A 24379-nucleotide genomic window follows, 5' to 3' on the forward strand; every position below is an offset into this window, starting at 1 on the left:
GAAACTTTTATTTGTCTTAAATATTCAAAAGTGTATTTCACCCGGTGTTTTGTGGTATGTCATTTAGCTCTTATACATAATTCAAATATGAAATTAAAATCAGTGATTTGAGACTCTGTCAGGTTTAAGGCCAAGGTAATGATGGAAGAGTGAATTATGAAATCTTTAATCACAAATAGACATCGAGTATGCAGCTGCTCTTATGCTGTACTGAAGGAATTTTTCCTGGAGGACTTGTGCAAGCTGTATGAGATAACAGAGAGTAAACCTTGGCTTGCAAACTATCAGATCTGACATCTATGAAGCAAAAGCTAGTTAATACATATAATATTATGCCTACGTATTAAAAGCTTTCAAATAAAAACGCACTTTGTATTTTTCAACAATACTGAGAAGGAGGCAAGCAATTTGGGGAAGAAATAAGTGAAACATTTGATGTTTACGATCTTAGCAATGTATTTACTGCAAAATGCTTTAATACTTACAGCTAGTTCAGTAGAAATAGAATGGTCGAAAGGTTCTACTTTATTAAAAAGCTTTGTTTCTGTATTTTCAGAATCTGTTAGATGGCTGCTGGTGAACACATTGAATTATTCCTTAATTTGAACACGATTGAGAGTTTATTCTCAAACTTACACTCTTGGAATGACTGGCTATTTCTCTATCTCCCACTGCTCTTTCATCACATCTCTATTAAGTTTTTTGGCTAATGAGGCAAAAGTTGCCATGTGATACAGGCTGGATTAGGTAATTAAATGCAAATAAAAATTGATTTTCTTTTAAATGGGGAAAGCAAGTTGGATTCAATTTGTGAATGGTCTGTATGATTGGCAAGGGGACTGCTGTAAGCTCGTCTGGATTTCTGTATAAAGAGTGGAAATTTATAAATACTGATATGCTCACAGCTCAGCTCTTAGCAGAGCTTTAAAGTAGAGCTCTGGGAAGACACAGCCAGCAAATTAGGAGTGTAGACTCTACAAGGGAACTTCTTGTACAGCTGCCCCGTTCTGAGTGGCAGTCAGAAAGGGCTGTGTAAAATAATTGTCACTCGAATGTGAAACTCTTTATCTTGCTACCGCAGGGAATATTTGTGGTTGGAACGGGGCCTTCGTCTAAGAAGAAGATAAGTGAAACGTAGACAAAGATTAGTCTCTTGCTGAAGGAGTGCTTCATTTCTAAACATAACCTGTTTGCTCTTACTTAACATTTCTGGCAATTCTCGTGGCTGCTGGGAAGAGTTCCTACTGCTCTGTGATACTGGGAGTACCCCCCTGATTCACTGTCCCCCAAATGTGCCTCTGCAATTCACAGCCATTCTAGAGGCTTCAGTCCTGCATGCTAGTAGTAAAATAAGGCTTCCACCCCCTTATAAAATGTCTTGTTTTTCTGTAATGTTAACCTAATTGGCCTCATGGTTTAGTCAAAACCAGCTTTAGTCACCTGTAATCATCCTAAGAGGCTTTTTTTTTTTTTTTTTTTTATGGCTAGGATTTTGCTTAATGAAACAAACTGTTATACTTCCTGTTTTGAGAGAGATAACCAGGATGCAGCCACAACATACGATAAGTTCAGTTCACGTTTATGTAACTATCTTGTTGTCCTTCTGAAATGGGTAAATAGTGATATGTTTCATAGAAAAAGCTAAGAAAATACAGAATTAATGGGGTTGGAAGGAACTTCAAGAGATCATTGAACCCAACACCATTGCTAACGCAAGTGCCCTACGATAGGTCAACAAGTAGGCAACCAGATGGGTCTTGAATATTCGTCTCCATAGAAAGAGACTCCGCACCCTCTCTGGGCAGCCTGTTCCAGTGATCTGGAACTTACACTTACCATAAAGAAGTTCTTAAGCATGTTAGTACAGATCTTCTTATGTTCATGTTTTAGGCCCTCTTTGCCCTATCGCTGTGCACCACTGAGAAGAGTGGCCTCATCCACTTGCCTCCCACCTCTCTTTATATATTTATAAATATTAGCTGGACTCCTTCTAGGAGATCCTTGTCCTTTCTGAACTCTTTCACAGGAAAACTCTACGGTGTTTGTTTCCTAGAGCTGCTTATTAAGAATCATTGCTTTTTATTTTGAACAAACAAAAGCATCCTTCCAATTTAGGCCAGCATATGACCTTAGAAAAAACTAACAGAACTAACAGTGATGATGAAAAGGTTGTGGTCTACCAAAGATAAATGAAAATACAAGCATGCTATAATATAAAAGCAACAGAAAATTGGGTAATAACTGGGTTGCATTATGCAGTAACCACTGAGCTGAGTGTGCTTTAAGTCACATATTTCTGTGAGTAACAAAGGAAGAATTTTTTTACAGGAACAGCTGCTAAAGTTATATGTTCTAACCAGCAGGAAAGCCCACTACCCATGTTCCCCAGTGCTACCTCTGCGTGCTTCTTGAACATCTCCAGGGATGGTGAATCCACCACCTCCCTGGGTAGCCCATGCCAATGCTTTACCACTCTTTCTGAGAAGAAATCTTTCCTAATAAACAATCCAATCCTTTCCTTGTGCAACTTAAAGCTGTTATCTCTCATCCTACCACTGTTACGTGGGAGAAGAGGCTGATCCCCACCTTGCCACAACTTCCTTTCAGGGAGTTGTAGAGAGCAATAAGGTCATCCCTGATCTTCATCTTCTTCAGACTGAACAATCTCTGCTCCTTCAGCAGCTCCGCATAAGGCTTCTGCTCCAGACCCTGAAAAACACGTAAGACATTACAAATGTGCACATCATATATATATATATATTCTCTCTCTATTTCTCTCTGCACCCCTCTCCTTGTGTTTGGAAGTGTTGAGAACCAAGATGGCTCAGTCTAAGCTGCTGCACCTTGCAAGAACTAGAGACACAAGCAGCTGGTTGAGTTGATCAGGACTTCAGATGTTTTGCTAGAAGGACTGACCAAGTGTAGGAAGTAAGGAGCAGCGTTAAAGCAGCTTTGAGGATTTGTTGTTGCAAGGCAGCACTTTCCAGAGCATAAATATGGTCTTTTTTCCTGAAAATCTATCAAACTTTTAACTTCTCATGGAAATGCCAGGGAAGCGTTTCTGAAATAATTTTGAGTTAACTTTATCTGTCTTCCTATGTTGGAGATAGGGTAGGCCTTTTAAAATGGTGCTGAAAAACACATCTCAACCCATTAAAAGCAAGCAGGGAAAAATACAAGGCACAAACCCACCCCTTCAAAAAATGGAAAAATGCCCCAACAAACTAACAACATCTTCCTCTTTGAACGATGGAATAAAATGCTTTTCAATTTCTTTCTGATATTTTTGGCCTTACATAAGAGTCCAATCAATCTGTCAGTCACTGGGCAGTTTAAATACTTCCAGTGTTGTTACATGGTGAGAAACATGCCAAGAAGGAACAGACATGCTGTTGCTGGGGGCTGTGGTTGCAGCCCTGAGCCTGGGCTCAGCACTACTCTGAATTTCCTGAAGCAGTTGCTTATCAGTTAGCTGGCGTCAGTGCTTGCACATTTCTATTGCTAATGCATGGGAAAGTTAGGTGTTCTGCATGCCATGCTTGCCTATTTTTAGCATTCTCCATGACACCTTGTGAAACTGCGGCACTTGGCGTTAGCTTTCAGAGCACGAGCTACCTGACTTAGCTGAAAGAAACGTCTTGGCTGGAGAGCAGTAATTGGAAGTGGGGCCATTTGGTAGAGATGAGTTGATGTCCCATTACCATCTTTTGCAAAACTCTTCCCCTAAAGCCAGAGGAGGCTTTGTAGGCTGTTTTCCTGCAGCTGCCCTAGGAAAGACTAAAAGTAGAAAAGCTGCCTTTCTCAGCTTGGGGCTGGGACTCCACCAGCATTGCTGCTGGGCACTGCTCATTGCAGCACCTGACAGAGCTGCCATTTCCAGGTTGTGCCTTCTCAATCAGTCTTACAGCCATTCCTTGCCCATTAGCTTAGGTTGTAAGAAAACATAGATCATACAGCATATAGGTGAAGGTCTGTCTGGTGACAGCAGGGTTTGTTTCAGACATTTGGTCTTGAAAGATCAATATTTGCTAAATCAAGTGATCTGAATTTAGGAAATGCCAGTGTTGCATATTCCCTAGTGTTAAAAGTGACGTCACATATAAATGCCTCTTCAGGGAAAAATTTACTTGTATAATGGCTTAATGCCCAAAAGATATGGAAAGCATATCTTGTAGGTGGTTGGCCCAAATCTCAGAGGCTTTTGACAGGAATGTCAAGCTGCAGAATGCACGTCTAGCAGGTTACTCGCCCAGCTCTCATAAGGTTACTTTCTAAATATGGTATAGCAGCTTTAGTGTAGTCATACCTCTTGAAATTCAAATAAGGTCCTCATCATTCCTGCCCCTCATCAACTGAGGAGTCTCCATATGTGGGTAGGAAACGTTCCTGCCAAAAATGTCATGCCTCTTAGCTTGAGATTCATCTCCTCACACAGTTTAACTTGGAATTGTGCTGCTACAGCAGCACCTGTGGTGTAGGGGCAGGAACTGTCATCTAGCCAAGAGCAGAGGTATTTTCCTGATTGTATCCATTATAAAGACTGAATTTTTCTAAAGAAAATTTGTTAAAACCAGCATAAGTCTACTGCAGGCAGATTTCACTGTATGCTTAAATAACCTTCCTTTAATCAGTAGATCTGATAAGGTCAAGAATAGACTGATTAGGAAATAAAGACAATAAATTAAATCAATACAATTAATAAATGATCTTGTCTAGAATTAGAGGTTGGTGTGAGAGAGTTGGCAGTAAATAATTGAAATGCACTCACGGGGAGATTTGGTTATCTTTTCTTCCTGTGAATTATTCCTCCTACTTCCAACCAATGCAAATTTCCACCCATGCATGCAGTAAGTGCAAGCTAGTGCAATATCCCCCAGGGCCAGCTGCATCTCAAAAAGTCTGATGTCTGTTTCCCATCAGTCTTTAATGGCTGCTATGCCCACTAAGAATCTGTAGCAAATTTGGAAACATACGTTGCAGATTTCACCTGATAGTGATCAGAAGTCACCTGCCTTGACACCAGAAGCTGAGTAACAAAGGTAGTGGCCCACAGACAGTATCTAAGTGTTGTGGAGAGAGGTTGGCTGCTGGTGTCCCTGTTTGGATTTTGTTGAGATGAGCTCTGCATGGTGCTCAGCTTTGCAGCGCTTATATCATTAAGACTTAGCCCCTCTCAGCATCATGCAGGAAAGAGCTTGAGAATGTATCATCCTTCAAGCAGTGATGACACAGATGAGCACTGTGCTTTGTGAAATGTGTTTTTCTACAGCATTTTGCACTACTAGATGAATGGGTGAAAGTAACACTCTTTTTGAAGGTTGCTGCAGAGAGGCCTCTCAGGTCCTGAGGGGCAAGGTGTTTGCCCACAGATCCAGAAAGAATGGGAAACAGCCCTGCCATCCTGCACATCAACTTGGGAGCTATGTAGTGCCCACTAGGGCTGACCCAGCCGCAGCTTATATTGGTCCTTGCTTGTCATCTAGTTTCAAATTGTTTTTGAGGGAGAGGGGACAGGGCAAAGTAAACACAGTTTCAGAGGAATTTTACTACATAAGCACCACTTATTTCTTTTGAAGATGGCCTTTAAGGAGTGTGCCTCACCACACAACTGCTCATGAAAATAGTGCCTGTCCATGTGTCTTTGTAGACTCATGTGCCTCAGCTGTTGTATGATGAAGTTTAGCTATACTTAGAAGGGAGCTAGTGCTGGCTTTCACTCTTGAAGAACTTTATTTTGATGTGTGACCTAACTCAGCATTTCTCATTCTTGGTAATGTCCTATATTGATGTCAGTGAGTACTCAGTGTGATGGCAGCAGGTAAGAACTGCAGTCTTTTCGTACACTCAGATATGAATGTCACCTACTCCTTTCTTCTTCTTCATGATTTCTTCCTCATTCTAGATGTGCTGGGAAATAATTAGCATTTAGCAAAAATTAATGCTTCAGTTGTATTCAGTTACATAAGTAAATTTTACTTATTTTAAGCCTTTGATTAAAGAACTTGCACACTGTTTTCAGCATTGCATTATGTAAAGTGTCTCTTCCACAAACTTCACCTCAGCACTGCCTGGTCCATTTTTCTGATTTCTTGTATGAAGGTGGTATTTTGCACCAGTAATTCTGTACTGGTGGAGGTAAATTGCAACAGATTTGTACTCTGCATTTTTGAACATATTGAAAATCAGCGTGTTTTTCTCAGTGTGTCTCTCCAGCTGAAACAGTTGAAAGGGGATCTTCAGCCTTGGTGACAGCCTGCCTCACTGCAGAGGAAATGGCTCTTTCAAGTAGAGAAACAAAGAAACGTAATGCATGTATGTAAGAAATATGACGTTGTTTAAAAATAGGGAATAGAAAGCAAAATGTTTAATTGAGGAAACTTTTGCCTAGCATACACCTTTTCAGCTTTGGAGTATCACTGCATGCTCTAACATCAGCATGCCATTTTGCTTCGGTTTCTTTGCAATATGTTACTACTAGTATTATGTCAGAAACATTGCCAGAAACAAAGGGCAAAACATGGATTAATAATTAGCAATAAACATTTCAGCATAAGCTCATCTGTAACTTCTGTGCTTGGTTTTGGTCTTGTATTATGAGGGAAAAGGCAAAAGTCATTCCAGTGCAGTGGGGAGGTGCAAAGGGTAGAGGTAGTACTTCCCAGTAGGGTAGTTAACATGGCTTCAGAAAATGAAGAGATCAAAAGTAGCAGTAGGAAGGGTACTTGAAAAGCTCTTTAATCCTAATGTATCATGCTGCCTTGTAGCATTTTTGGTTGCTTATTCACTTCCCTCTCAGTAAATGCAAATAGATGTGTATGAACTGATGTTCCCATTACCTGCTTTTTGGCACTGAACTTGCTGCTCTGAGGAATGTGAGCAGGTGGATACTGGAGTTCCTTATGTCTTCATGAGTCCTTAATGACAGAAGTGTTGAAAATAAGTAGTTTCTCCAAATGAGTGAGGTAGGGGAAAAGATCTTCAGCATGTTTTGGAACAAAGCCTGTGAGAAAACTTCTTTGCTAGGACTTTCCTCATCAAAACACTTATCAAGGCTTAAAATCAGAGGAAAGTTATCACTGAAAATACCCTCCTTTTTAGGGAAATCAGACTGGATATAGAATGGAGCTTTAAGTTCCACATTGATCCAGAAAACTGGAACCGAAGTCTTAAAAGCTTTTTCCTTTTCTTTCCTGACAGACAGACCTCGTTAAAATTTAGCTGTTCTGTTCTTCATTATAGATGGGGTGAGGAGGGTGAGAAGGGAGAGACACCAGATATGAACAAGCTGTGTGTGTGTATGTATGTGCGTATATGTAAATGTCTGTGTGTACGTATACACCATTCTTGCAGTTCTTCCAAGAAGACACAGGGATCTGCTTTTAGCTCAGTGTTGGTTCATTCACTGAGCAGCACAGGGCTACATCTCAGCTGCGAGTTCATAGGAGAACTTTGTGTATTGGGATTAGGGAGAGTTTGGTTGAAAAAGACCTCTAACGTCAAGTCTAACCATCAGCCCACCCCCACCATGCTCACTAACTGTGTCCTTCAGTGCCCTGATATACAGATGGGCCCTTGTTCATAAAGTCCCTGCTCGTGTCATTGCTGAGATATCACTTTGGCTGACAGACAATTGGAGTGAAAGCTGAGAGTACTGGCTTGAGACTGATGAACAAAAAGAAGTCTCAGTGCTGCAGGCTGTGGTCCTGCACATGGCAGAAGTACTGTGTACATTCAGACATCTGGAAAGCTGCATGTGTGTAAGCAGCTCTCCTAAAGAGCTCCCCATGGCAGCATGTACAAAGCAACACACCAGGGAATCTGCTAGAATTCCTAAATGAAAGAAGTAATGAATGGCTGCCTTCAATGTTGTGTGACTATTGCACAGAACTAATGTTGAGCTTGAAGCTTTTTAGAATACCCAACCAGCCTGCCTCTGCTGTGCTCTGCAGTGGCTGCTTCTAGGCAGCCTCCAGTTAGCACATTCCAACTCCAAGCCAAAGTGTTAGTTAGCTCTGTGGGTCACTGCATGCTCAGTAATAAGAGGCAATTTTGTATGCAGTGGGATGGCTCACAAGTTCTTGTTGCTGTAAAATCCCATCTCCCTGCCACAGAAGTGTGCAGGCTCAGTGTGGTGTGGTGGAGATAGCTCTGGAAGAGGAATGAGAGCAACCTGCATGCCCCTGGGGTGAATGCGAACTGTGAGATGAGCATCTGCACTGGTTTGCTGCCAGCTGCTGCTTTGAAGGAGAAGGAAAAAGCCTCAGAGAGATGGTCTGTGGCCAGGGGAGGAGACAAGAAGAAGCATGCATGCACTGGCAGTTCCCAGGGGATGCTGCATTGGGCTAGCTGGGGAAAACAGACTTCAGAGTGTTTTGGATGTGTTCCCTGGTCAAGAGGAAGCTGTGTGTTTGTGGCCATAGTGCACAGGAAGAGCTGTGGGGAGGTAGATATGCTGGATATAAGTCAGCAACAGTCTTGCCACATCATGATTGCAATCATGCCACTCATTTGTCATAGCATATTTATTGTTGCTCTCTGTGTGGTGTCTCAGACCTCAAATCACAAGAAGGGACATACTGAGATTTGTCTGTTTCTAAAATTTGTACTGATGGTAAAATGTAAGTGAAAACTAAATATTTGGGCACTTTGTGTAAGAGTTCAGTCTGCCAGTTTAGCAGAGTTTGTGCCTCAAAATACTTGCAGCTTGTCTTAAATGTATTTCATGTTCATAAACACCCATGATGAGTGCGTTTACCACAACCTTTATCTACCCTTTAAATAAGCAAAAACATTCAAAGCATTGGGATGTACATGTGTCCTTTACTCCTTACTGCTTAAGCCAAGATTGTGGAAAGATTGCTGTTGTGTCCTGCCATATTGAATGGACAGATGTGACTGGTAAATCATGTACAGTTGGAGAGGAGAAAGTGGAACTGCTTCTTGTGTCAGACACAGCAGCTCCTTGTTGTCAGCACCTGGGAGGCCGAAAGTGTACTGTATCTGATATGTGCACGGCCCCCAACATGCGTTCATTCCTATTAACGCTGGTTCTGGGAGCCTTTTTGTTTGTTATTGGCGCTGTATTTGAGTCTTTGTCATGGTGGAAGAAAACACTGCTCAACCTGTGTTTTGTTTCCCTCTATAAGGCTGACCAAACTGAACTCCCTCAAATCCTGAAACTCTTATCTCTCCCACTTCACCACACACACATACACGCAAAAGTGAATATCCTAGTTGAATCCCATGGCTCCCCATCACAGCATTACAGCCTATTGCAATCTTGTACTGGCCAGAATTTATGTATTTTAATGTGACTCATTATTCATATGCATAAACTAAAGGGAGTGTCTTCTACATCATGCATTAGGAATTTCAGGTTTAAAAAAAAAAGTTGTTCTTTTGACTCTGGATTATGTTTCTTTTTCTAGTTGAGATGTTTTTGCTCCAGTATAAACAGAAATTGGTTTCTGAGTTACAGAAGTGTGCAGACTTCAGAAAGGCCTTTTGCTCATGTAATGTGAAGGCTGCAATGTTGTTGGGAATGACTTCTAGAACAGAAAGGTGTCCTGATAGCACTGTATGATGGGTATCATCAAAATATACCTGCCTGTGCTCGGGCTTACAGCAGCTGAGGCACGATCATACTCCTGCATGTTGGTTGTAAGCCACATAGTCAACAGACCAGGAAAGACAAGAAGCTTTTAGCCCAATTCTATGTAGACTGGGTATTGTCTTTATCAGAAAGGACAAAAGCATGCCACCTGTAGTCTACATAATCTATGGAAAGACTTCCTTTTACTAATGGATATTACCCCTCATAGTGAGAACTGCTTCTTTTGGGTAGCATTGGGTTTGGTGGACCTTGGAGAACAAGCGTGCTTACTTAAAGTCCATTAGGTAGGCCTACCTCTTGTGCTCTTAGGGGGCTGTGTCTGCTCTCTGGCTGAGGTGAAGCTGCTTCTGTTGCAGGTAGATTCTGTTACAACTCTTTTCTTCCTTGTGAAAAATCACTAAAAATGAGATTTTCCTTCCCATGTATTACTGGATCCTACAGCCAAGCTTGATTACTCTAAGAAAAGTATCATATGTACTTTGTCCCATTTTATGAAACTATTATTGCAGACTGCTTTTTAGTAATGTGCTGTTCATGATGAGAGTCTCCCACTTGGGAATACCTTCTGAAATTCCCACCCTATCGATTATAGGTGCTAGGAAAGTACAAGAAGCACAGACATTAACTTATCTTCAGGCCTGAGTATCCTCTCTTTAAATAGAGTCTCCCGCTGCTGCTGTTGGAAGTAAGTCTGGGTACATCACAAGATGCTGCTTATATCTGTGTCTGCTGGGTGCTATTTTGAAATTGTTCCCCTGTTGCTTGGTTTTTGTAGAACAGCTGATTTCTTTTCTGGATCCCTCAGACCCATGTGGGATAACTCCATATGAAGGGAAGCAAAGAGCTAACAGCTGGTGTTAGAGCACTGCTGTTAATGAAGGCAACAGAGCAATACTGGGGGAGATTTTGAAAACCACTGGGTTGCTTAGGGTAGTCAATTTTCCAAGGCATCATCTGTACTGAAAGCAATCCAATAAAGCCCTGCTCCTTTGCAGCAGATAGTTTGAAAGAGTGAAGAGGAAACTCTGGAGAAGTAGGCAGAAGAAAACCATGTTGGACTCTGATGATAGTGTGATGTGTGATGATAGTGAAAGCTGTGAATTTATTCACTGCTTGTGGAAATAACATGGCAGGCAGATTGCTTAGTGCAAGTCTGGTTGGGTGAGGGGAAGACAGTTCAGGACATCCTGGTGGGAATGACAAATGGTTAACTCCAGTATAATTTCAGAATTAGAGCCTGACATTGCGTTGGCTGGCAAATTGCTGTTCAAAACAATTGGAATTGGGTCTGCTTTTTGTGGCAGAAGGGAAGCTTGTGCCCTCAGAAGAAGCTCTCTGCCTGTTTTCTCCTTCAGCTTGCTGACTCAGATCTCAGAGTTTGAGCCATCGCTCTTCTTAACAGCACTCGGCTTTTGCCTGAAGCTCTGGTGTGCACAGACCTTATAAGGCCAGTGCTGTAAGTGGAGGGAGGCAGGTAAATTCATGATGACTGTAGCTGTATCTTATTAATTAGTGAGCCTCCTGAAAACATTACAAGGCTTCTTTTGCTCCCATTTTTCTGCAGATCTTGGAGAAGAAAAATGGATATGATTGTAAGAGTTGGATCTTTTTTGATCATTTGCTTAAATACAGTCCAAAATCAATCACACTTTGTAAGAATAATCTCTGATGTTGGAGGAGGCCGAATAACAACAGATTATTGCCTAAGAGAGTCCACAAGAAACACAGATCTCAGGGAATTATACCTTTGCATTTTAGGGTGGCCTAGGCAAAACAGCCCATGTCAGTGATTTATTTTCTTAAGTTAGTGAGATTTAAGTAGGATCTGAAGTTGCATGGTTTTGCTTGTGATGTAGATAATAACATTAAAAAGACTTTATCTCTGGAAAGAATGTGAATGCTGGTTAATTGCTGCATAAAAGTGAAACTTAAAATTGTTCCTAGTCTACACATATCTGCATCTGACCTGAAAAATAATTCTCATGTAACTGCATTGTTACCTCATTTTTAAGTGTATCTAATTATAAAGGACAGCTACAACAACAAAAATGATTTTTTCCTTACAAGTCTTGCTTCTCTGCTTTTTTTTTCTTTTTTTTTTTTTTTCCATCTGTATTGGTAAACATATGGATAAAAAGAACTCAAACAAAGGAGAGTTGGCAATGAGTAGAGAACATCAGTGATCTATGAAGTCATTCTCCCAGGGCAGATAACCAACCACAACTCCCCACATTCCTTCTCCTGCTGCTGCTGGCTTTAGTCCTTGCTTCATTTAAATTGCACCTGGCATATTTGGTTGAGAATGTGAATTAGGCTGCAGATGTTCCTGTTTCCTGTAGAGCTGCACAGCTTTGGAAAGTGCTTGTCCCTCTGGCTGAGCAGGAAGAGGGTTTTCCAGTGCCAGCTCCTCTTGAAGTTAGAGAAAATACCATCCATGTGTTTTGATGGATCTTGCATCCTGTGACTTGGTTCTTTTTTGCAAATGTGATTTGTCTTGCAGAATGGAACTGGACAAATTCTGCTGTCAGTATGACCCACATATAAGAGGAAAGCGTCAGGAAGAAGTTTGGTACTACAGCAAAAATGGAGCAGTACTAGTTTTTAAAGTATTCTGTCTCATGGATGACTTGCTCTGTTAAATCCTTTCCCTGTTGAATCACTGTGCTTGCTAAATAGATTGGTTTTCCTCCTGAGCCTGCCCTCTGGAGTCTGAGTGAGTCCATCCGAGCAACTGGAAGCCAGTACCTTTGAATCCTACTCTCCCACTCTAGGTCCAAATTTTAAGTAACAGCATCTTAATGTCCCAGCTGTACTCACAGTGGTTCAGATTATTTGCAGATCTGGAGCTTTTACTCAGTGATCAATTTGTGTGTTTAATTTTAGCAGTCCATGCATGCCATGAGAAAAAAAGAAAGCTATATGCATACCTACTTAGTCTAAGGCTCTGCTGCCTGGGAAGCCAAGGCCTGAATTGCTGAATCCCATAAAGAAGTGCGTATGCGTCACCATTGACCATATGTGACTGTGGGCCCTGGTCAGAAAGAATTTCTGGAGTCTTTTGCTTTTCTGGGTTAAGAACAGTTACCTTTGTCTTCTATATGTGTTGCCTCCATTCCATACTACATCTATTTATTTGTTTATTTTTTAGAGCATCTCATGTTTGCATTGGTGGGAGCCTGTACTGTCTACATGGTCTGTGCCTCTGTGTCATCAGCTCTGCTTCATAATGTCAGGAGTGGTGTATGCTCAGGTATTACAGGCTCAGAAATACCAGCATGGGTGTAGGTGTCCTGTTGATATGCAATACAAAGGAGGACTAAGGTTCCTGTCCCTTGTGATTAGGACATAGACTTTGTTTTGCCTAAGGAATCACCTTTCTGGAAAAACCTGTAGAAGCTGGGTTGTCGTGATAGTGTGTAGAAACTGAGGATTGTGTGTGTGTAAGGTTGCTGCTATTGAACCTCAGGGAAGAAGAGAGTTTGAATATCTAACTCAAAACACTTGAAACAACTGTGGCACTGAGCAGAACTCTTCATATAGCTAGTCTCTGCTTGTTTTGCGTTTGCCCTAGGGTCTGTAAATCACAGAATTCACAGGCAGGCATGGGGTGAGCAAGTTTTTACATGGGCAGAAAGTTGAAGAGATGGGAAGGGAATATATAAGCACTTCTAGTTTTCTTTGGTAAGATCTCTGTGCTGCAGAACGTGCTGTGGTAGAACAGGCTAAGTTTTTCTCTTATGTGTATTTTAAGTGGCCTGTAGAGGATTGTCCTGGGCCTTGCTGTCACAAGAGGCTTCTGCTGAACTGCAGCTTTTCTGGTGTGAGTTTCTTTCTGAAAATGGTGTTGTACTTGCAAGAAATGCAGTTCTCTGTGTTGTTACAGCTCAAAACAGCATGAATTCCTTTCCTCTGTGAGCCTGACGAGCCAGGCTAGATTTTTCTTCCATACCTTGACAGCTGCTTAATGTGCAGATTATCAACTGCAATTGCACTTCATTAAAAACAAACAAACAAACCCACGTACAACAAAATACACAAAAACAATTTTTCCAGTCACTTCAGGTAGTTACTTCAGGTAGACCCTTGAACATTCTGTGCTTCCAGTTTCATAGGAAGTGGTGGTTTGGTATGACACAAGCTGTCTGATAAAGCTGGCTTGTTTTGCTGTTCTGCAAGCCTCATGCTGCATAGTAGAGGGGTACAGTGAAAGTAGGGAGGCCTGTTACTGTGCTGAATAATGCTTTAGAATTCCTCTCTTTGGAAGGAAGTAGTTAATATTTTGCTAAAAGCTAACAGATTTCAAACTTTGATCCCAGCTGCTAGCACAGCCAGCTAGATACTTTACTGTATTATGTCTGCAACCTTGTGATGGGCCATTTTGCGTCATAGGCTATGCTGGAGGCCTGCTTTTGTTTTTATTTTATACTGTTCTAAGCCTCTTGCTGGTATGGTCTTTCTGACAGATTTGTGTCCCTGCCATTTTTTCAACAAGAGATCATTCATTTTAGAATATATAGCAGAGCTTGGCAAGCAGGACTTGCAATGGAGGTCTTTCTGCATTCTTGGAAAATTAATATCAGGACTGTACTAAAAATGAAGTGATTTGTGCCTGTGTTCCCAGAAGGGGAAAACTAAGCTATATTAGGTTTTGTGATGGAGTGTTATCACTTGTGAAAGGCAACTCATTTCTGTCCACCAGTGTATCTTTGACTCAAAATACGCATTGTTTCCACTAATTCTTTCCTGGATTTTTTTTTTTCCTGGGTTAATCTTCTTAGCTTTTAAATACTTCCATGCATGTACTGTCAGAGCCAAATCAAATGTAATTGGAAAAATGTGACTGCAGCTGTCAGTATGAGTCAGACGAGGGTCCTAGAAGCACGGTGTTCTTCATACACCTAAGCTCCACCTTTCTGAGTCAACAAAATGCAATGCTGTTTGGATTGTTGAAAGCTTGAAGAGGAGCCAAGGAGGAGGCTCTCAACAGTATGGGCTGAGTTAAATTCTGTTGCTCTGAGGATGAGGGCAGCAGCAAAGTTACCTTTGCATGGACAGAAGAAAAGCTTTTTGTTTGGCTTCTGTTCTGCAGCCAGTTATTCTCTCCTGCAGCCTGAGCTTCAGATGGGCTCCTCTTCTTAAAGCAACCCATGGCCAGATCTTATGTGCCCCTGTTTGTTCTGCTATATAGGGACTGAAAACAAAGCATCCAAATATCAACACCAATGCTGTCTCGGACCTGGTCTTGCTGTGCACTTCCCTGGCCAGGGGTCCATGCCAGCTCCCTGTGCCAGTGTTTCATGGGGCAGCTCTCAGCCAAGTTGTTGATCAGGTCATGGTTGTGCCTTTGGTGGGGATCTTCTGCCCTTACCTGTCTTGGGAGACACGTGAGCTCAGAAAGGGTCATCAGTTCCAACATTCGTCCAGCTGTGTTGGAATGGATGTGGGAGCAGAGCAGGTGGAGGCATGCATCTAGCACCCTCTAACCCCATAAAACATAGGGCAGTCTAGAACTTACTGGGTGCAAATAAATGAGAGGGACCTTTTGTGTAGAAACAAAGAGCAAAAAAGCTGAAGGTTGACCCCCAAAAAAGTTGTTTCATTTGATCCTCCTTGGCTGCTGTCAGCATGTGATAGCTGGGACTAATTAAGTGAAACTGAGTGAATGCTGAAGCTTGCACTGAAGATAAGACTTTAAGCACTCAAGAATGCCTACTGCTTAACACGCTTAACTTCTAAAACTGTTTGTTTTTAACTGCCTTTTTTCATTTGTTTCAGGTTGCATGTCTGGTTGGACTTCATGCGTGACATTTGCATGACGGCTAACAACGTAGTTCTGGATGTGTCACTGAGCAAACATGGCTTACCCAGCAAATACTAATGGCAGTGCTGCAGGTAATTCATCAGATGCTTTTCCCACTTTGTGTCATTAAGTTTTCTGGCTTGTCTTTTTTCTTACATTGTGAAAGCAGCAGAAAGGGAAGATATCTGGAGTCAGAACTAAACAGTGAAAACTACTTTCCAGGTCGATCAGAGTCTGGCTGCTCTAACCCTTGTCTCCATCCTGCCAATGGTCTGTTAAATACTAAGTGTGAAAGCTGTATGTAAAACAGCAGGAGCTGGTACCTTGGTCTGTAGCACAGTTCACTTTCACAGACCTACACAGACTTGCACCACTCTGAGAGGGCTGGGGCTTTGCTGCAGGAAATCGTGCGGTTGTTATCCTGTGCCTGTAATTGCTTTGAGAGATTAACCAGCATAGAATATCCTGCCTTTCCTGATTGCCCATATGGGTTTGGCTAATTTAAATTTACTTTACTGATTCTAAGCAAGCAAGATCAAGATGAGGTCTTTGGTTTTTTATTATTTCAGGAGGCTGCTGAGATGTCTGTTTTGGTTTTGTGACACTCTGGAATAGATGGTTGGCATGTTCAAAGGTTGCTAGGAAGGCCTGGTAGGTCAGGAAAGGGCAGAGATTGCAGAATGACTGATAAAAGCACAGCAGCCGTGTTCCTCTTGCAGTTGTGTCAATATTTTCCTGCTCTCCTGATTGCTGCACAAACATAGCTTTATCCCACTAAAGCTCAAGCTTCCACAGGGGGATTATATGAAAAATTTCAAGTGCGTGGCAGGAGCTTGTGGGTGCTCTTCTGAGACCTCTTGATATAGGTATGGTGGGAAACAGATCTATCAAGACAGGTCTGTGTGGTTGGGATCTATCTGAGCGTCCTGGAGAAGAACCCTAAATACCTCTTTTATTACGTGCATCTATAAAAATTCCAGCTTTTTAGTTGGTGAGGCTCATGTACTCACATTCTAATGATACTCAATGGACCATGACATGCAGGTACTGAGAATTGGCTAATCTGGTGGATTTTGGCACCAACCTCATTAGCAGGTATGCTTTGTTACGGAAACAAATCCTAAGTGCTGGGTATGCTCACTCTAGAATTTTTCTAATTAGTAGAAGGGATTAAAGTGTCTTACAGCTGGAAAAGTGGAAATATGGAGTATCATTATCTGCAGTTCATGCAAAACAAGAAGCCTGTTTTAAAGGCTAGTGGAAGTTAATTGAAAAAGGGTATTTTCTGCCTCCTCCCCCCTCTTCCATATTTGTATTCAAGTAGAAATATATTTTCTAAGAAAGAAGCTATGTATTTTGCAACTTTTTGCAATGTTTTTAGAGGAGGCAGAGTTCGAATCCTCTGCTGTGTGACTTAACTGTAGCTGTTTACTGCCTAAACTCTCTTATAATTGGTTTGCTTTTTTTTTTTTTTTTTTTTAGTAGTGTGCTTTTAACTTAAGTCATGCAGAACAGTTCCCTCTGCTTAGACGGAAAGAAAAACTGTGCATGGACTTATTGGTTTGCTGTTCCCTCATACACATTTCCTCCTCAGTAGAATGGCCTATCAGAAAAGTTTAGTAAGCAGATATTTTAAGAATAAAAATGCTAAATGCTTGTACAGGGAATGTGTTAATGCAATATTAAGTTTTCGTTTCAGAACTGTTATGCAAACAATGCTTAAGCAGGATAGGAGCTGTTTGTTCCCTTAGTTGCAGAAAGAAGCTATAATGAATTGCAAGTATTTAATTCAGAACTAAATTGGAGAACATTTCGCAGAGACTGTCAGGACTTGTTGGCTTTGCAAACCCTTGAGGCCAGAGTTCTGACATGCAGCTACGTTCGCCTGTGTCTCCAAATCCTTAGCATTTCATAATGGACAGAGTATTGGGCTACAGGTACATGTGATTCGTTATCCTGCCGAGTGCCTGGGAGAGAATGCCTTTGGATGAGCAGGAACTGATGTGGGCGTTGCAGGTATTGAAGCAAGCTCCTTAATTGCACAGAGATCTGAGTGGAAGGACAAACTGCTGGTGTGCTGTCTTCTGCACCCACGGAATCAGTCAGCAACAGGGAAAAGAACGAGAAATACTTGTTACGGACTGCTAACCTGCGTGTTACTTGAATTTTTTGGGCAAGTTTGACCACATGTTCAGCTGCGATTCAAGTATGAAGTGACTAAGGAGCAGTGGTTTGCTTTGGTTAACTTGCGAATGTGAGTACTTTCACTGTTTAATGGTTATGCCTGCATGACATTCTGATAATTTTTTTTAATTATACAAGTCTAAATGGACTAATGCTGTTGCAGATAAAATCTGTAGAGGAATGCTTGAATTTGGAACTCGTTTTCAGGAAAGGATTAAGCTATTTTGCATTTGTATAGAGGACTTAGTAAAGGATGTTTCTTGAAAGTATGTTTACTGTAAATATTTTCAGATGAGGATGTGTGTGAGATGAGGAGCAAAACAAGTGATAGCTTTCGTGAAAGAATCGAACATAAATTTGACTGTATCTTGCATATTTCAGTAACGATGTTCACGTTAAATATGGCTAGTAAATAACAGGGGCAGTGATATAGACTTAAATGCTGTTTGTCGGCAGTTTTATTTATTGATTTGCTAACTTAAAGTTTTATCACTCTTCCTAATTTCACTGCACAAGTGAGGGCTGTATTTCTGTGGGCTGCAAGCATAGTCTCTGTGCATTTTGGAAACTGACTTAGAGACTTAGTTCTGATGTTTGAAGCTCTGTCAGAGTTCTGCTGTGTGCTTGGAAATCTGCTTAGGACCCTCTGATTGCCAGCAGATGAATTGGCACTTGCAGAAAAAGCTTTATTTTAACAGTTAAGTGCCGAGTATTCACAACTGTTTTCTGCTGTCTTCCTGCCTCAGTGGCACGCAAGCTGACTGCTCAGTGTTGGGCTAAGCAGTGCGATAAGTCCAGAGCCTGTCATGCTGTCATCCTGGGAGCTGCATCAAGAGCTGAGGCACACTCTCTGTCTGCAGGGCTACTGGGGGACATACTTTTAAAAAAAAAGTGTTTCGTTTTCCAAAATAGGATTAATGTCTTCATTAATTGCTAGGTGAAACTTCCAGTAATTGTTAGATTCTGTGCTTGTTAGGACTGATGCATAAATCATCTTATCTAATGAGACTCTGCAAACGTTTGTGTAAGTGATATCACTAAGGGGTTCTCAGGTCAGCTCCGAAAAGCACAGTGTGTACCTGTCTGAAACGTTTTGCCAGGCAGTTTAAAATCCAGCCAGAACTATTTCCAGTTACTTTCACTAATATCTGATTCGCTGAAACTTTGTTTTCAAAACACTTTCTGAAAGGCACAGAATGGTGTGAAACTCCAGTGCGGCTCCATTTGTTCTGTTGTAGAAAACAAGGAAGTGGCAAAAGAAACATAGGAAACTGATTTACAAAGATAAAAGTTTAAAAACCATATTCATTTTTAACCATAATAAAAACAACTGTTTTATTTGACTTCCCTAAGCACCCCATGCTCTGTCTCCAGAGCCTGCAGTATTGTGTGTCACCTCTTTAACAATGACACAAAAAAAAAATTCTTTTTAGCAGAGGAAAAGCTTTTCTAGTTTTCCTCATCAGGATGGGCTGCAGGGGTCAGTATAACAAGGCTGTTGCACAAACCTTCTCTTTACTTTGCTCTGAAGCAGATGCATATCGTTTTCTGGACGTGGTACCTGAGATTTCCCTCATCCTTTCTCTTTTCTCCCTTTTCTCTCAGCCTTCTTCCTCAACCTTCTTCCTCACCTTTTTAAAAGATTTGTTTTCCTTCCTTCCTATCTCACTTTTCAACGACAGAATACTTCTCTCACAGATTAATTTGAACCATATGTTTAACTTACATGCTTTACGTCATTCAGACTCCTCCATAGTTCCCAAAGCCAGTGGCATCACCGCAGTTCATTATCACTGTCACTGTTCCCTTTGCACTGGTAAAGCAAGCTATCCCCTTTTTCCTTCTCTGCAGCAGCCAGTGGACAGGCATTGAATGCCTGTGGATGGGAGCTGCTGGGACCTGTCACCTCCACCAGATCTGGACTGTGGGGATATGGGACATTTAGTGGTGGACATCTAAACCGGGAGTGTTGGTCTCCATGCTGGAGCCTAGTGTCCCTCTGACTTTCATATGTGGATGGTTACTCTGCAGAACGCACATCTGCTTGGAGTAAATATTTTTATCATTCTCTGCACTGATTTGTAAGAATTCCTACCTGACATTTGTAGACACCCTTTCAGCTACAGGCTTATTTGAGTTTCTCTTTCATGATTTCATTTTCCTAATGCAAATAATCTTTGGCAGCCTGTATGGAGTTTTGCATGGCTCCCAGCCTAATGATCTGAGGTGCAGTCAAAGAAGAAAGAGCTGTGCCCTGGAACATTACCACTACTACCAATTTTAGCTGAATATCCACTATTTTTCATTGATCCTCAGTCAATTAAAAAATTAATGGGGACACATGCATGCTGAAGATGTGCTTTAGCAGCTGGTAGGACGCTTGTCATTGAGGGACCATTGAATTGCCACACAGCCCAGTACTTTTTGGATGGGCAGATGAAATGCAGAGCTGTCACTGATGTCCTGTTCCTGCCTCACCCACAAGTGATTTGGTGAGTCACTCTGGCGGTGCCCAGTATTTAAAAACAAGCAAGGGAGGGACCCTGAAATACTGAGGGTGAAGGGTGAGAGAGCCTACAGTGATTTCACATCTGCTTTATCATAAAGAGTACCAAACTTCCTTCATTATGCTATTGTTCACCAGATCCGCCTTCAGGACAAATGGCTGGAAATGCAGCTCATGATCTCACAGCCAATGCCAACTTTCTAATTGGGCTAATAATTGTTTATTCTGCAATTGCTAGTTAATACCTGTAATGCAAGGTTGCAGCTGTTGCCACAATAGAACAGTTGAAAACACAGTGACTTGTATTTGTCCAACCAAGAGGCTTTCGTCAGACCCTAGAGGAGCAGGGATCATGCACCTTTTCTGTGGAGGTTGTTGCCTCTGGGACTGATCTTGGAGTCTGCTGGATGGGAAATGGGCAGGAGGAAGTTTGAAAGGGTGTCTTAAGGAACTGAGGACATAATGGTCTGGCTGAAGTACTTCCAGGTAGGCCAGTGCTTAGAAACATTTTGGTGTGTTGGGAAGCAGATGGCCCAAGCACAAATCCAAGACAGATACTGATGCTTTGAAGAAAGACAAAACACCATGAGAAAAAGAGCAAATTGACGAGGGCTGTCTTTTGTTATTTGCTGCAGCTTCCTAGAGACTTCTGGCACCTCATCTTGACAGAAGGCTGTTTTCATACCTGCCTGATGCAAGCTTGCTTGTGGATGCTTGCACGCTTTCCCTTGTCTAGGCTGCTGAGATGTCCCCCCATGGGCTGTACCTACAGCTGTCCTGTTTCTGTTGCCAGTACAAGACCTCCACACTTCCAGAGGCAGAAAAGGGTGCTGATGTTTTATTTTATAGCCAGTAATGCTCCAGGAACATAAAGAGACCCACTTTGCTGTTTATGGCGCCCTGTAATTTCACTGAATTGGTGGTGATGAACAGTTGTCACCTGCTCTGTGTCCCTGCTGGAGCAGGGGGTTGGACCAGATGACCTGCAGAGGTCCCTTCCAGCCTCAGCTGTTCTGCCATAAAAGCCCTTCCATTTTTTTTAAAAGCCAGTACTTTGCACTGATCTGACAGCTGTGTGGTGAGTGCTGTGGATACAGGATCAGCTGGAGCAGGAGTCCTTGGGAAGCTTTCAGCCGCAGCCACTTTACTCCTCCTCCTTTCTGTGCCATTTGTAAGGCTTTGGACTAGAGATGACAGAAAGGCAGTGCTTCCCGTATCATATTTTCACAGCAGCTCTAGGAGCTGAGAGGCTGCCTACGTTGGCATAGATGCCCTATCTCCATTTCCTTCCTCTGGAAACATGACTCCCCTTGGTGGCAGAGCATGGGTTTCTGCCAGGGTGTCCCCGGGTGACCAGCTTTGGGCTGCCACACTGAAGCTTGCTTCTGACCATTCTCCCTTCTATTTCTTCTGTTCTTTCTAATTTCATCCAGAAATCACGCTTGTCATGTTGACTGAACCTGATTGACTCTCCCCTATCTGATGCAGCTTGCAGTGGAGGGGGTGCAACAGATCAACCATGTACAAAAATGGCTTCCCCCCTCCCACATTGCTTTCTTTTTTAAGACTCTTCATAACATACTAAGTTAGTTTCTTGAGTTGTTGGGTTTTTTTTTTGTTTGTTTTTAATCTGACTCTTCACACAGACTTTAACAAAACTAAGTATGCAGCTGTGTGGAGATGGCTGAGATTGGGTTGTCCTCTTTCACTCTTTCAGTCCATCCCTACACGTTTGCATCCTTGCCTATTTTCTGCAAAAGTTGTAATGTACGCCTTGCCTTACAAGTTCTGCCTGTGATATCCCTGTGTTGCCCTTCAGTACTTGTTTGAAAGTAGGAGCAGGGAGGGAGGGTGTGGAAACAGCTTCTAATAGCTTGGTTTGAAGGTTTGGTCAGATTAGAGTGAGGATCAAATTAACTGATAATTGGGAACAGATTGTTCTCCTTATGCAAACCAGACATTGAAGGTCTGGAGTAGTTATTTATTGCTGAGGGGCATGTTTGTTGAGCTACTCCTAGTCCCCCTCCTACCTTCTCTTCAAAAAAAAAACCAATCCCTCTGCTGGAGCACTGCAGTATGGATTGCAGAAGATCTAGTAATAAAAACAAAGTGCACCTGTGCAACTTGCCTGCTGTTATTGGAGTTTCAGATCTAATCCTAGCAAAGGGGTCAAGTTTTAAGGTCTTGCTTATACCATCTGACAAATGTAAACTGTGAACTTGTTTTTACTTTTTTTTTTTTTTATCTTTTTTTTTTTTCATTCTTTTTTTTTTTTTTTTTTGCCAAGGAAGAAATAGAGTACAAGTAAATATAATAAAGTGTATGGTTGTGGTTAGAAAAGAAGACTGGTATTGTATGTGATAAAAACACAAAGACGAGATCAGAGCAGTCATGTTTGAAGGGATTATGACAATCAACAGTGTTTTTTAACTTCAAGCAGTCCTTGCCTAAGCCTTTTCTTCCTTTCTCCCTCCAGAACTGTGATACTTAAATTAAGATGGGTTTGGTTTTCTGTATCTGAAGTTTAAAGACTAGGGGGGAAAAAAGACTAATTTAGCATTATTCTCTTCTGTATTTCTGTTTTTCTTCATGGACACAGATGTTAGTTTTTAAGCTTTCCAGTACACGAATGTGCTCATCAGCCTGCGTTCATTGTGTTGCCCTTTACACTTCCACCATTCTCTTGCTATTTTCAGTTCTTTTCCATTCCTCTGCTCTCAGACAGCATGTCTGCCATTTTTCTTTTTGATCTCCATCAACTCCACAGGTATGGTCTGCCATTAATATTCAGTCTTCACTCTCAACTTGGCTTGATTGCTGTGCGTGGTTGACAAGTCTTGAATTGCTCTCACTTTGCAAAGGAGTTGTTAGTATACCGTGATTCTGGCAGCCATGCACATGGTTTGGCCACAGCACCTCAGCCCTTACTCTTGTAGGACAAGACACCACATACAGTGGAGATCACAGTGGTAGCTCCCAGAATTATGGGAGATTGATTATCAATTTCCATACGTTCCATACTTTCCATGTGTACACATACACATATCTGAGATTTGGGAATATATTTATTTCTTTACACCCATTTTCTCTTGCGTTCATGCATGTTCATTGCATCTTCTACCTTCATTTCTGCAAAATAAGAAAGCAAATCTGATATGTACAAAGCCCTTCTGGGAGCTGCATGATGAGCTGCTAGCTTGCTTAGTCCCAAAACCTGAATAAGATCAATATGTGATCACATCTGTGCAAAAAAAAAAAAAGAAGAAAAAAAGGATTTAAAGTGGTGTGAAGACCTGAACAGCTTACTCATTGCTACAATAAGACTACTTTCTTTTAAGCTTTTCCAAACAGTCTTATTAGGACATGAGTAGAGGTCATCGGATGTGATGCAGGACCTGTGAGAAATCAAATTGCTGACACTGTGTGAAATCAAACCAGCTGGACAGTTAATGATTATATAAGGCAAACTTTTCAGTTGCATCCTCTCTCTGAATGGATGTTAACTAGTAGTGAGGGATCTATCTGTAGCTTGAGAAGTCTTTCTTAGAAGTTTTGAGTGAACTCAGGAAGTCTCCAGCTTGCAGATTTCTAGAAATAGATGAAAAATGTTTCTGTATTCTAATGCTTTTGCAGTGATACCTATTAGGAAAGAGAGCCTGGGTAGGTCAAATCAGTCTTGGGTCTGAACTCTGTGCCCATAGCCAATTGACTCTGAACCATTCAATGGAAACTAGCTGCCAAAAAAATGAATGTAAACAAGCAAACAAACAAAAGCACCAATAGCACTAGAAGAACCCTAAATCCAGCCCTAAGACATCTGTATTTTGGGGGTATGAGCGTAAACCTGGCAGTATGGGTCCAGGCTAAGCTCTGCATACACTCTCCCGCCTCATCACTGTGTTGAGTCAGATTACTTCATTCCTTCCACACAGCTACTTCAGTGCTGAAGAAATGGTCTTGTGGTGGCAAGGATTTAAAGGACTCTGTTCCTTCCTTATTCTTTCCCAGATCTGCCCTTTCTGCCTTTTTGTTTGTTTATTTGTTTGTTTTTTCCCCAAGAGAGGTGTTAAATTACTTTGTATTTAGATAAAAACTTTTACTGTCTAAATAGATGCCTGTGCACCAAATCTTACGTTTGTTCTGCTACAGACCATGTCAGGTCTTTTGGGTCACTGGGGAGCTGCGCTCTGACCTCAGTTTTGTTTCCACTATAAACAGTAGCTGAGTGAGTTTATTTGGCACCATAACAGTCTTAAAGGCCGGGAAAATAAATACA

The 24379-nt window shown here is 41.7% G+C and overlaps 1 protein-coding gene across 3 annotated transcripts in view; it reads left to right on the top strand.

Moving 5' to 3' along the window:
- The window catches only part of KANK1 (KN motif and ankyrin repeat domains 1), a 106741-nt gene that overhangs the window by 47434 nt on the left and 34928 nt on the right, over positions 1-24379 (top strand). For all 3 annotated transcript variants that reach the window (XM_015848884.2, XM_015848883.2, XM_015848885.2), the window contains exon 3: positions 15389-15505. In XM_015848884.2, the coding sequence (XP_015704370.1) occupies positions 15469-15505 (37 nt within the window). In that variant the 5' untranslated portion in view covers positions 15389-15468. The remainder of the gene's footprint in view (positions 1-15388; positions 15506-24379) is intronic.

Source organism: Coturnix japonica, chromosome Z (assembly GCF_001577835.2).
Source record: "Coturnix japonica isolate 7356 chromosome Z, Coturnix japonica 2.1, whole genome shotgun sequence".
Lineage (NCBI taxonomy): Eukaryota > Metazoa > Chordata > Aves > Galliformes > Phasianidae > Coturnix > Coturnix japonica.